Source organism: Eptesicus fuscus, chromosome 17 (genome assembly GCF_027574615.1).
Source record: "Eptesicus fuscus isolate TK198812 chromosome 17, DD_ASM_mEF_20220401, whole genome shotgun sequence".
Classification (NCBI taxonomy): Eukaryota; Metazoa; Chordata; class Mammalia; order Chiroptera; family Vespertilionidae; genus Eptesicus; species Eptesicus fuscus.
The window spans coordinates 17,935,856-17,949,274 of record NC_072489.1 but is presented as its reverse complement, the minus strand read 5'-3'; the positions used below and the strand labels follow the sequence as shown (position 1 = coordinate 17,949,274).

Genomic DNA, 13,419 nt, shown 5'->3' with positions numbered 1-13,419 from the left:
AGTACTCAAAGGTAAACAAAGGAAACTAAACTATATACTTTTCAAAATTCCTGGAAATCACAAAGTTCAAGATAAAGAAAAATGCTAAGGAGGAAGGTCCCTTGCCACCTACCATGTGCATCATCATCTGGATAACAATGTCAGAGTACTGGTCGACATAGTTCTTGCACTGGGGACAGAGAAACACACTGTTAGTGAAATTACGGCTACAACACACCTAAAATCAGCATTTCCAACCCCAAAGTCGAGTCTTGTAAATGTCTGCTCTGGGAAAGTTTTATTAAGATGAAAGTGGCAATGTGGTTAATCTCTACCTTACAGGACAACGTGTGCAAACGATGCTTTGAAAAGGTTTACCAAAAGCCCCTGGAGATAAGGCCTTCCAGTCTCCTTTTTGCCCCAAACTTGCCCCAAACTCACAGAGTAGCAACTTATGAGTGTTGGGAATCAGAGATGACTTTTCAAATCCTTCCACACATTCTTGGACAGAATTATAAAGCTGAAATCCAGCAGAATCAAGTTATGATGATTTTCAACCTGCCTATTTTTACAAACATCTGGGCATTTCCTGTAGACCCTCAGAGATCAGCTCTCGGAGAATAGGTCCTGACTGGAGAGCCTCCGCAGGGAGAAAGGCAGGAGGAATAGGACAGCCCTCCATACTGGAGAAGCCCATGTGCAAAGAAACTGCCATGAGGCTAAGGTTCCAGGCTTACAAGAGAGCAAGCCATCAGAGGAGCCTCACCTCCAGAAAGGCTGCCCTGGACCCACGTTGTCGTTACAACAGCTCCCTGCTCCTGTCCAGCAGAGGCTTTTTGCTTGTCAGGTACTAACCTGGCATTTTGGTTTTGCACACCAATCTCCTGAGTGTGGTTAATGTGAACGGGGCCCAATAAATAAAGCCCCCTGTGGGGCTAACAAAATGAGTCTCTGAGCCCACAGGACTAAGGTTCACAAGGTAAGGAAGGCATCCGGGTGAACCTCCTGCAAGCCAGCCGCGGGGCTTCCCACGGACGGCAACCTGCTGGCTGTGGGAGAGCACCCTTAGTATTATTGACATGCAACAGCCAGGTGTTAGAAACAGGCTGGAAGTGGTTCCAGTGTGTTCTTACAGACGTGATTACTGGGAGAAAAGGAAATCTTCACCAAAGTCGTCTCCTTCCACTCGTCTGTCCCACGAGTTTTGTTACATATACAAAGGCAATTACCCAACACCGTCTGTAAGTGCCCACCACCTGTTCCAGCTGCCTTCTAGTTGGAAGGAATGGGACTTGTCTGAACAATCTTGTCCTCAGAGCTCCTAAGATGAACTTTAAATGATACCCCAGGAAGTGAAGTTTTCAGGGTTCCCCCACTCCCGTCTCCAGAGCCCACAAAGAGACAAGGCTCACCATGTCGGCCATGCCAGGCCCCAAGAGGTCACACTTCTCCCGGGTATGTTCCACCAAGGCCTGCACAAAGGTGGAGTTGGTCCTTACAGAATTCTGGATGTCGGCCACCATCTGGACGCAGTCCTGGCAAACATCCCCACCGGCCTACAGAGACGGGGAGGGGAGGCTGTCAACCACGCGCTCCTGGAGTCACTAAGAGGATTCCAATTCCTAGGAAAAGTGCCTCCCGTGCTCGCACCTCAGCACTGGATGTGACTCCGAGCAGTGAACAATGTGTGTTCACAGGCTCTAAAACTGTCGACAGTTTTAAAATCAACTGGGCACTGATTTTAGTAAAACTTAATAGGAAGGGGGAAATGGTTGCATATTTTAAAAACCCTGGTTTTTTAATTTAGCTTAATGTAAATATCCAGGTTCTTCAGCAACTGCATGGCACAACCATCTCCAGGCCGGCTGCTGCCAACGCCCCCAGTTCAAGCAGCACACACTCTAATCCAACCCGAATGGAGCCCGAGGCGAGCGCTGCCTTACCTTCGGCCGGGACTCTCGGTGGGGGCCGCCCTGAGGGTAGAGGAGGAGGGGGATGTTGGCCATGAAGGGCGCCACCATCTCAGCCACGTCCAGTTCTGGGATCTTATTGGACTCGAGCTGCTTCCGGTGATTGAGCTCTGCCAGGTGCTTCTGAAGAGACTCGCAGAGACTGAGCGCGGAGCACACCTCCTCGGGTTGGCTCTGGTGGGGAAGGAAGTCCAGCTGGAAACCCTCTCCCCAGAGGACAAGGAAACAGGCCACCTGTGCCTTTGAATGAGTCCCCCTTCCTTCTCTCTTAGCTGGCCTCATGCATGCATACCCAGTTCCCAGGCATCTCAGCCTCAACCGCCAACCCACTCCCCCTCCATCTCTATTTCAGCAATGGCCTAAGCCCCATTCTCCCTGCAGCTCAAGCCAGAAACCTGGAAGACAGCCCCTCCTTCAATAAGTCTAGTCCATTCATCCTCTAAAAGCTACGCATCTGTCCATCTCCACTGCCTCCAGCACATCTGACGCCTGACTGTTCTGCCAGCTTCCCCTTTCAGCTCCAATGCGTGGGATCTAGACCAAACCCTCTCAAAAAGGTACCTATAATCATGGCACCCCCTCCTGAAACCCAGGGACCTCCTGCTGCACATGTTCCCACCTTGGGACAGTGGCCCTCTCAGTTCTGTAAGCCCCTCCTCTTTGCTAGGGTCTTTCCAAATTCCTTGCTCACTGCTGAAAACCCAACCTCTGGCACATGGTTCACACACAGCAGATATTATCAAATGAACACTGAGCTTCCTTGTAGCTGAACCCACAAGTAAATTCCCTTACTCCTTAGGATAAAAATCACAGAAATGAAATGAATTGCTTGCTCAAAAGATCCCACAGGAGTTATCAAATCAGCACCTAGAGATGTATGCCAGTTTACTCCCCTTCAGTAATTCTGTAAGCCGCATTCCCTGTACCCTACCCAGCCCTGGAAGTTACAGGCTGAGTGTTTTGCAGTGCCAGAGCCATTCTGGATGTTAGAACTGTAGTCAAGAGGCTGAGAAAGCCCACAGGTATGAATGGACTTGCCATTTTAATCACTCTCTCCGGGTCTGGTACTTCCCTGGACCCCAGCACTGCCTGAAGGAAGACCTATTCTCCAGCACGTACCATCTGTCCTTTAATCATGTCCAGGATGACTGGGAGGTAGGTGTCCACCATCTCCTTGCATGAGGCCGACATGTCCGGCTTAGGAAGCCAGTCACAGGTCTTCTCCAAGTACACGAGGATCTCTTGCTAGAGGACACAGGCAAGGGGCAGGTCAGTGTGCACTTTTCTACAAACGGGCTGAGAGCAAGAGGCCCTCGACAGCTCCCAGAGTGACAGCTAGAAGCAGCAACCCTCAGGGAAGGGGACCTGGGAGCCGGGGGGTGGGAGCCGTGGCTCGTCGCGTCAATGGGGCAAGAAGCAGATCCTCAGGCTGCAGTCTCATAGGCACAGAGAGCAGAGACAGCCAGACGGACCCAAAGGTTAACAGCATGTGACACAAAATCCAATCGACTTGGGCACTGAACACCTGGGGACAGGGGGAGCAAGCTAGGGCCCACGGCCTGTTCTTGTACAGCCTTCTATGCCAGAAGCAGTATGTGGCCCACAGGACTTAATTATATCCCACCTGGACCTAGACCATTCCATGGTAGACACCCCCCTCCCCTCCCAAGTCACAGCTTTTAAGCGACCAATCGTGTGGCCACCAGGCCACCACTCAGTCACACACACTTGTGGTGCTTACCTCAGTGGCATTGTCTTTCAACATGTTGTCAGCTGCGGTGATGACATCTTTGCACACGTCGCAGGGAAGGGATTTCTAAGAGGAAAGAACACGAGGGAGAGATCTGTATTTGTAGGACATAACTCGCACCACACACAGCTGAAAGCCCCAGGGACGTGACCATGGCTACATCTGACACACAGGCACATCCTGGTTCCCAACCTGAACAGGAAGCACTCGGACGCCAGGGAGGAAGGATTAGGAGTGACTGACCAGAATACTGCTTCTACAGGCAGACACCCTTTTCTCGTACCCTCTACCCCTCAGCACCTTACTCAGTGTGCACAGGACAAGTCACATTTCCTATTACTGCTCACAACAGCTCTGTGAGGTGGAAATCAGAGCAGCAGGAACCAGAGAAAATCAGTAAGGCAAAGCAACATCACGGGCCAGTACCAGCACCACAGAGTTACGGGGGCGGGCAGCGAAGCCAGCCCCAGCCAGACGTGGTGCGTCTGCGCCCTCCCCTTGGCGCGGCTACCCACACTCCGTCGGCCTCCCTCTTCCCGGCCAGTGCTGCGTCTGAGTGCAAGCCGTCGCCACCAGAGCTTAGGGACAGGACAAGTCCTCTGATGGGCGTGGGCACCCGGGGCCCCGCGGGGCCAGGACTACGGGAAATCTGGTTGGTTCTCAGAGTTCTTGGGGAGCGCCCTATTTGAGATCAACCTGTTTTCGACCCAGGAAGAAGGAAGTGACGCGTCTGGCCGAGACTGAGGAACACCTGTGAACTCAGCTGCATTCAGAGAAACCAACCGGTCAGGCTAATCACGTGCTCGGGGCCACCGAGAGAGTCAGGCATCGTTCATGACACCGCTCAAGAGAAGGATCTAAAGTCCTCGCCTGACACAATTAAACTTGGAAAGAGGAAGCAGTATTAAAAACAAGATCAGAAGCAAATTAGAGACCAAATCTGAAAGTAACCGTGGCCACGAGGGCGGTTTTCCAGTGAATTCAGAAAATACTCCTTAAAGAGCGGTGTTAATTATTTTTCTCTTACCAAGTTCTACGGGCCACTGACAAGTTTTAGAACTTGAACTCCACTCAGCCAAACCTGGCCTGCACCACCAGGTACATCCCAGAGAGAGCCAAGAGCACCTTCTGCTGGTGCAGCCAGCAAAGCTCGGGGCCTCCCGGGAAGGTTCGGGTCACGTGAAGAACACACTGAGGTTTGTCATCTGAGAGTATTCCCCCATGTGTGCTAAGAGCCCACATGAATATGCTATATTTAACATTGTTTGGATGAAAAAAGGCAGTTAGATTAAAGCTGGAAATAAAATCTTAAATATCTACTAAAGTTCTAGGGTCTGAATCCCCCCTGGGAACGGGGGCTGTGAACCTGCTGGTCCCTAGCTGGGTGGCGAGGTGGGTCCTGCACAGAGGCCTGGAGGGCAGCAAGGAACACAGAGTATGGACATGGGAGGAACTCGTCCAACTCTGTCACCAAGAGACTTGGGGGAATGGAACCTGGACCTCTCCAGCCTCCATTCCCTCAGTGAGAATGGTACACCCACCTACAGGTCCCTGCCTCCCTGGCAGGGTCACCGTGAGGAGCAAACAAAAGGAGGCGAGAGAAAGTGCTTTGCAAACGGCAGTGGTTACAGGCGCCACAAAGGGAGGGAGCACACGGTTAAGGGCGCTCACCACTGTCGGCTTGTTCCAGACGGTCTGCAGGCAGTGCTTCACGGCCCCGCAGTCGGCCGCCGTCTTCACGTTCTGGCACCACACTGCTGAGCCTCTGGTGCATTCTTTCAGGCCCAGGACAGGGCTGGCCGCAGCTGAAAGGAAAACCGTTAAAGAATAAGTAAAGAAGTTAAAATAAAGGAAAACCGTGGTGAGGAGTGGCTCATTGCCCACACAGGTCCACCGCACTTGCTTACCCAGGGTTAAGGGTGAGCTAGTCCCGGCATTTAGCAGGACGCCAGCTTGGCCCCTCGCCCAGCTACAAGCAACGCCAACCAGAGCACCACACCCAGACAAGGAGCTGCGTTGTCAGGTAAGCCACAGGCTGGAAGGACGAATATATCTGGTCCACTTTTTTCCTCTCAGACTATTTGTAAGCCATACCAGGGAGTATCAGACCTTTTAGTCTTTATACCTTAAATAAACATGTCATGATGCAATGAAAGAAATCACAAGAGACTGATATTTAAATAGGTTTTTAACTTCTGTAGAATGAAAATTAGCCAAAGTGTGTTTTTTAATCTATAGGGAAAAACACCAAGATTCAGATCCTTATTGCACAGAATAATGATTCTTAATGTTCTAACAGAAAAAGCTCTTTACAAACCTAATGGCATGAGTTTTTGCTTTTGCACATAAACAAGTTTACTAGCAAAAAAGCAAGACCACATATCAAAGTGAACGTGTCCACTCAAAACGAGGTGTACAGCGTCTTATCAAAAAGTAATCCACTTCTGCTGGGTAGAGGGGGGCAAAGGATGGAAAAATGAGGGACAGCTGTAATACTGTCAATGAAAACTAATTTTTTAAAAAGTAATCCACTTCTAGTCCTAGCTGGTTTGGCTCAGTGGATAGAGCATAGGACTACGGACTGAAGGGTCCCAGGTTCGATTCCAGTCAAGGGTCCCAAGTTCGATTCCAGTGCGGGCTCGATCCCCAATGTGGGGCGTGCAGGAGGCAACCGATCAATGATTCTCTCTCATCATTGGTGTTTCTCTCTCTCCTCTCCCTCTCTGAAATCAATAAAAATATATTTCAAAAATACATAAAAGTAATCCACATCTAGATATACATTTCAAAGAAATTGAGCAATTCAATAGGTAAAATATGATATGCATAAATATATTTAGTTTAATTTACAATACTAAAAAGTGTAGATGCAACTTAAACACAAAAATAGAAAAACTAATGACATTCTTATTAAAATATTAAGTAGCTATTAAATATAAAGGTAATGTATAATAGAAAAATTCAAGAATATGTTATATGAATTATACAAAAATCAGAAAAGAATAACAAAGCAGGGTGGTTAGCTGAATTATTATTAAACTCCCAATGTTATGTATGTATAATTTTCAAAAAACTTATTTTATAAACTACCTTAAGAGTTCCTATTGTTTCTTAAAAGAGGTCTATGGTATCCTTGATTGTGAAACTGAAAATGGGAAAACCTCACTAGGAAACAACAGATTACATCAGGCTACATGGAGATGGACCACTGTACAGGGGCAAACTCCAGCAGACAGCACAGAGGTCAGAGAAGACAACCACACAGCCACCTAAAGAACAGATTTACAACCTCAGGAGTCATGCACACATTGCAAGCTGAGAGAGGGCACGGTAATTGTACAGACACACAGGTGCGCGCGCACACACAGTACACAACATAGGTTAGGTCAGTAGGTGCTCGCCTTTCAGGAAAGGGAGGGAAAGAACTGAAATGCTATTATTACTAGCTGTTCAACCAAAGCTCCAGTTCCACAAACCACTCACACAGACTGAGTCACGGGTCCCGCATAAAGCTCATGCCAAGTTATCTGCATGCACCCGTCCAGAGACCAGCAAATGCATTATTCATTTGCTGCCCGGGTTACAGCCTTCTCTGCTCCTTGGGAGGCAAAATCACCACCACAACCAATTCACACACTCAACTAGCCACATTCCAAAAGCTGGTGGTTTGAAATTTGGTTTCCATGGGAAAACGTGCCAGATTCGAAACAGTACTAAGCTCCCAGAAGGCCCAGGAAAGTTCAGTGAGCCAGCAGTGCAGTGGCGCACAGCAGATGTGATTTCCTACGACGACCCAATGCACACTGACAGAGAAGTAACTGCGTGTCCTCGGGATCGGTAAGGCGAGGCTGAAACACAAGCCTGGTGACACCAGTGAGCTACCTCAGGTGCTCATTTGGGGAGCTGGTCTGAGAGGGAAGCAAATAATGGGTCAGAATATGGGGGGACATGTCCCCAGAACATTTATTTTTTAAATATATTTTTATTGAAAGGAGGAGGGAGAAATAGAAACATCAATGATGAGAGAGAATCATTGATCAGCTGCCTCCTGCTGCCTCCTGCACACCCACCCCCCACTGGGGATTGAGCCCACAACCCAGGCATGTGCCTTGACTGGGAATCGAACTGTGATCTACGGATTCATAGGGTGACACTCAACCATTGAGCCACACTGGCCGGGTCCCAGAAAATTTATACACAAAATCCTCACACCAATTCAGGGGGCTCTCAGGCACCACAACCCCAGCTGTGCACTGAAAGCTCGGGAGGCAAGCATGGTTTTTCTCCACAGAAGTGGGAAAGCAACTGAGATGAAGTGCATTACCAACTCCACTCATTGGGCCAAGTTCAGACCTCCCCTCGGGAGAACAAATTGAACAGGTGTGTGCACTTTGACCCCGAAGTGGGAGGGACAAACCCTAAAGCAAAACAGAAAAGCAGGGGCCACATCCACAAAGCAGCAAAGACACTGCCTGCCTCGGGGAGCTAGAGGTGGCTTCTTTGAAATAAATTCGAACTGGCGCCTAAAAGATGGAGACATCAGACTGGCTAAGTGGAGAGGACACGGGGAAACTGCTGAGCATTCCGAGGCAGAGCAGTTCTCTTCGTCAAAGGGGACAATTCTCCTTTGTCTTTTCGAGAGTGGGCAAAGGGGGGTGGCGGGGCCAGGCTGCAAAGACAGCCCGCGGGCACGTGGGGAAGACATCATCTGGCACACTCATCGCCGAGTGATGAGTCCATCCTGTGGGAAATAGCTTACGTGTGTCTTCACAGGCCGGGCATGATGGGGCACGATGGGGCAGAAGACTGAGAGAGACTGGAGACTCAGATGAGGAGGCTCCTAACTACAAGGAGAGGTCATTCCAAAATGTCCAGTCCAGAAGAGGTGGCAGCAAGGGCTGACAGGCTGACCAAAAAATTCCAAAAGACGACGAGAGCCGGGAAAATGAAACTCACAGGTTTCAACTGAAACATGCAGTCTCTTAGGCCAGTGATTTTCAACCGGGGTGCCACAGCAAGTTTTAAAACATGCAATGCCTGACCGTTCAGTCAGGGGCACTGACCTCTTTTCTCTTAGATCCGTGGTCGGCAAACCGCGGCTCTCCAGCCACATGCGGCTCTTTGGCCCCTTGAGTGTGGCTCTTCCACAAAATACCACGTGCGGGCGCGCACGTACAGTGCGATTGAAACTTCGTGGCCCATACACAGAAGTTGGTTTCAGCTCTCAAAAGAAATTTCAATCGTTGTACTGTTGATATTTGACTCTATTGACTAATGAGTTTGCCGACCACTGCCTTAGATTGTCAAATTAAAAAGTGACAACAGCCAACGCAACAGCCTTCCATGCGAATGCCCTGTCTTGAACCATAAATGTAAATAGACTTGCATTTTATCTGTCATGTCACATAATAAGGGTGGATCTGATTGGTTAATTCTTGGTACCAGAAATCCTTATGTACAACCACGAGTTCCTAATTTTTTAAAAAAGTCACTTGGAAGCAAAAAGGGTAGTTAATTACTATTATCCTTTTTTTAAAAAAATCAATCAAAATTAAACCTATTTTTTTTGTTGTTGTTAGATTAGCAAAAGTATACTTTTTGGTGTGCGACAGAATTTTAGTAATTAGCTTGTGTGTGCCATGAGATGAAAAAGGTTGAAAACTGCTGTCTTAGGCTTAGCAAGAACCAACCAACAAGGATGGAGGTGGTCAGAAGCTGCGCTGCCCTCGCCAACACGCGTGGAGGGCAGGGCACAGGCCACGGGAAGGGCAGGGCACAGCTGCGTACTTTGCTTCCCGTGAAAGGGTGACAAGCACAGCGGGTCGGGAGGTGAGGGCACGTGACACCACTCCCGAGTTCCCTGGAAGACTGGAGTGTTCAGCTGGGAGAATGTTCTGGAGGTGCACAGTCACTGTCAAAGGTGTGGGACACCTACTTACCACATGAGAGCAGACCTGTTCCGTGTGATCTGACCCCAGACCTCAGAGCAATGAGCAGAGGGTAGGGAGGCAGACCACAGCGTAAGGTAAGGAACACACTTAACATCCCAGGCACATGAAAAGGGAATGGCTTCCCTCGTTAAGTGATGAGCTCTCCAACAGCAGAAGCAACCAAGCAAAACAAAATGCCCAACCCATGAGGCACTAATTCTGTGTAAGAGGGATCCTGAGTGGCGAGCGAGGCCAGAGACCTTTTAGGAGCTACAAGTCGTCCTTCTTAAATAGTGAGGCAAAGGACATTTTCAGGATGCATACACACCAAATATATAAAAACTACCCTAAACCACGTTCTGTGGAGAAATTTCTCAAAACGCTGCCAGCAGAGGTTTCATCTCTATTCTCGCCCTCCCACATTCTGCCCCCAGATACCAACTTCCTTCTCTGAGGTAAGATGCTGAACTCTAAGGAAGTTCTTAGAACGTCTGCCTGACCCCTGGAGGCGTCTGATTAAATGTGTCTGTCCTGTGAAGACAGGAACACTGCTCAGTGAGTCGAGCACTGTGCTTCTTAGCGGAAAGGCCTGGCAGCGGCCCTCAGTGGCCGAACTCTGACAGGTTGCACTGAGAGAACGTAGCGTTTCAGAGACCGGAGACCTGCAGGCAAGTTTCCGGCTGTTAGACGGGCTTTTTAAGACTTCACTCGATTTCCCTGGGGAAGGGGTGGGGGCTCTGTTCCCTTTTCACTCTCCAGGCCGAGGAGAAAGTAAGCCATTCATCCCACAGGTAGGTCACTTACCCAACACGGGTTACAATGGAATTTTCCCGTATGGAGAACGGCTGCCACAGCGGGCCAGCCGCGCCGCGGCTCTGTGGCAGCTCCGGGAAAACACCTCAGGAGCCTGGGAGGAGGGCGAGTTGGGCCGGGCCGAGTGTGTGAGGTGCTCCTAGGAAGACTTCTGGTGAAAAGGAACTAAACCTGGAGTCTAGAGTGAGCCTTCTAAGGCAATTTGCCCGCCTTCCTAATTAAACGTGGCACACTGAGAAGGAAATAGGATCTGGCTCCAAGTCCTGTCCAAATGACCCTAAGCAATGCACTGTACTTCAGAGCTTGTTTTTCTTCTGTGAAATGAAGATAAAACCACTGGTGTCCGGGAACTGTGAGAATCAAGATAAAATTACGCACTTTCAAGCACCAGAATACTATCCCTCCCCACTATTATGCCCTTACCATCATCTCTCTGGTATTTTAAAATGCCATCATTATAATCATCATCATCATCATCTGTGGTAGCAACAGGACCTTCCTCTGACCCACTACCTTGCCCAGAATAGGTGCTCCACAATCAGCTGAATCGGGCTTTCTACTTGTTTACACCGAAGTAAGTCAGTGGCAGCTCAAGGACCTGGAGCGCTGCCCTGTATCCCAGCAACCTCCGAAGCGGCTGGCACTAAATTCAAGACCCGGAGTCGCAGCCACACTGTAATGAGCCCAAGAGCCCATACTGAGTACCAGGTGCTTAACAGGAAGTCCCGCATGAGCAAGAACGAGAGGTGCCAGCCAGCACCCACAGCACCACAGGTGAAAAGCTTTCCGCAATTCATGAAATTGGAGCTACAGGCCGATTTTCCTCTGATCCCGATCAAGCTGCCGTAGTTCACATTATTTCTGGAACCCACCTTAGAAGCCTCTCCTTGGCTAGAAAGGTGAGGAGGCAACATGGCAACAAGACTGCTGCCTGAGTGTTGGGGGTAGACAGACCCGAGTGAACCCTCTGCTTTGCTGGCCTCTAAAACCAAGACCCGGACAACTTACTTGCACCACAATTACTTGCCAACTGTGGAAACTAGGAGTGCCTTTTCTCGGGAATTCTGTGAAGATGAATGAGAAACTGCCCAGTAGCTACGAAGCTCAAGTGTTTGTACATAACTGCTGACGGTGAGCGTGAGGGGAAGGACGACCAAGGAGAGGCATTCACATTCTCATTTTTATTCTGGGGCATAATTTAATTTCCCCCTTGTTACCTTTAGAGTCAGAAAAAAATAGTTCAACTTTGCAGTCTGTATCAGGGGAACAATTACTGCCCAATGTGGCAGAGACGGCAAGGTGCTCCCTGTATCTATTCTTCAGTCCTGTCAAAGGAACAACAGACAGCTACTCACACAGCTGCCACGATTAAAAACTACTTCCAGTCGCTTTCACAGCATGCTCCGGCCAGGAAACCCCGTGCTGCTGATGGGATGTTAGCAGAGGTGACCACACCTTTAAAGACAAGCGTGATGGCTGGACCTTTAGCAATCATGATGGACCATGAAGAGGGGCGAGACCTCAAGGATGCAGAGCACGGAACTAGAAGAGGCTCCGAGTTCTGGGAGAACCACCAGCCTCGCGCTGGACTGCCAGCTCCTGAGCCCTCTATGACACAGGAGCAGCCTATCGTATTTAAGCCCCCCCCTGCTAGGTCTCTGTCGCCTGCAGGCAAACCTGAGCCTAACTACATACCAGCTTGATCATCTACCTCATTCACGAGAACAGTCTCCAAATGAGAAGTCTTTACTAAGACGTGCCTCCAATGAGGCTATTTAAAAGCCCGGGTATAGGATGTAACTACTGAAGATTTTGAAAAGCAACCTCACAATGAAGAAGACCTTTCCTAGAAGGTGTATGTTATGCTCTATTTCTTAAGTCAGTCTGTCTTATTTTAGCCATACAACACATGTTTTTCCTTTCACATATTTTAGGAAACACATACTAGATGCTGTTCAAGTCTAGCTACCAATGAAAGGGTAACAGAAAATGCATGCAGCCTCCTAGCACCAAGGAGCAGAGCAAATATTCCAAAGGCAGTGGATCTGCCCTCTGAGTAATGTATCACCATGGCAACAGGCACGTTGCTAGGAAACCAAGAGAGGCTAACCCCAGGAGGGCCAGCAGCTACCTCAGGTCCCCTGCAGTCAGACATTTCAGATCCCCTAAGAGCAAGAGATAAAGCAACATGGGCTACCTGATCAGAACTGGTGTCACAAGTACCTTCTACAGCAAAGGTGGTTTTGGAAAACATTCTGCAGAGCAGAAGAGAAACACTGCCCGTTTAATCATTCAGAACAGCACACCTGCAGAGGCCGCTGCCGTGAACTGGAGAAAGTAAGGTCCAAATAGTCCTCTTATCACAAGAAATCCATGGCAATAAGGCACCTGCTCAGCTAGGCTGCCATCCCATCACCTCTGGCCCAGATAAGCTATTATTTCTGTTATGTAAGACAAAGGTTCTTTCTTCCCTGCTTCTCCTCTCCCACTACCGCCTTGCTTTTTCTAATTTTCCTCACAAGCCAGATCATTTTAAGACAAGAAATCTACGTGGGAAAGGATACAGAGTCCTCAGGCAAATTACCTTGTGCAATAACTGAGACACTGAGGGACAAGAATGCAATCTTCTTATACTGTACAAGAGTCGTATCATGTGGCATAATTAATTTGGGAAAGAGAAAATCCTATTTGTTCATTCAGGAGTGCTCCAGTCCAATATAAACTCCTGCGAGCCAAGCTCTTCTTCCAAAGTGCCATCCTACCAGGTGATGAAGAGGTGAACTTGAGTCACCTCAGGTAAGGCGATGCCACAAGTGGACCATGAAGAGGTGGCCCCTGGCAGTACTTAGCAGGGTCCAGTCAAGTGAACAGGTACAGGCAGGGGTCGAAGGTTCTAGACCCAGCCCAGGGTGCCGCTCAGGATTTGATGCAGTGAGCCTGAAACTGGCACGGGCCCCACCCCATCCCTGCCAAATGG

At 49.1% G+C, this 13,419-nt stretch overlaps 1 protein-coding gene across 1 annotated transcript in view; it reads right to left on the bottom strand.

The window, feature by feature from the left end:
* Positions 1–13,419, bottom strand: part of PSAP (prosaposin) — a 31,329-nt gene that overhangs the window by 9,966 nt on the left and 7,944 nt on the right. Inside the window, exons 2-7 of the mRNA XM_054728838.1 lie at positions 5,371–5,504; positions 3,691–3,765; positions 3,069–3,194; positions 1,923–2,123; positions 1,392–1,535; positions 113–169 (exon numbers count right to left, since the gene is read on the bottom strand). Coding sequence (XP_054584813.1) covers positions 113–169; positions 1,392–1,535; positions 1,923–2,123; positions 3,069–3,194; positions 3,691–3,765; positions 5,371–5,504 — 737 coding nt within the window. The remainder of the gene's footprint in view (positions 1–112; positions 170–1,391; positions 1,536–1,922; positions 2,124–3,068; positions 3,195–3,690; positions 3,766–5,370; positions 5,505–13,419) is intronic.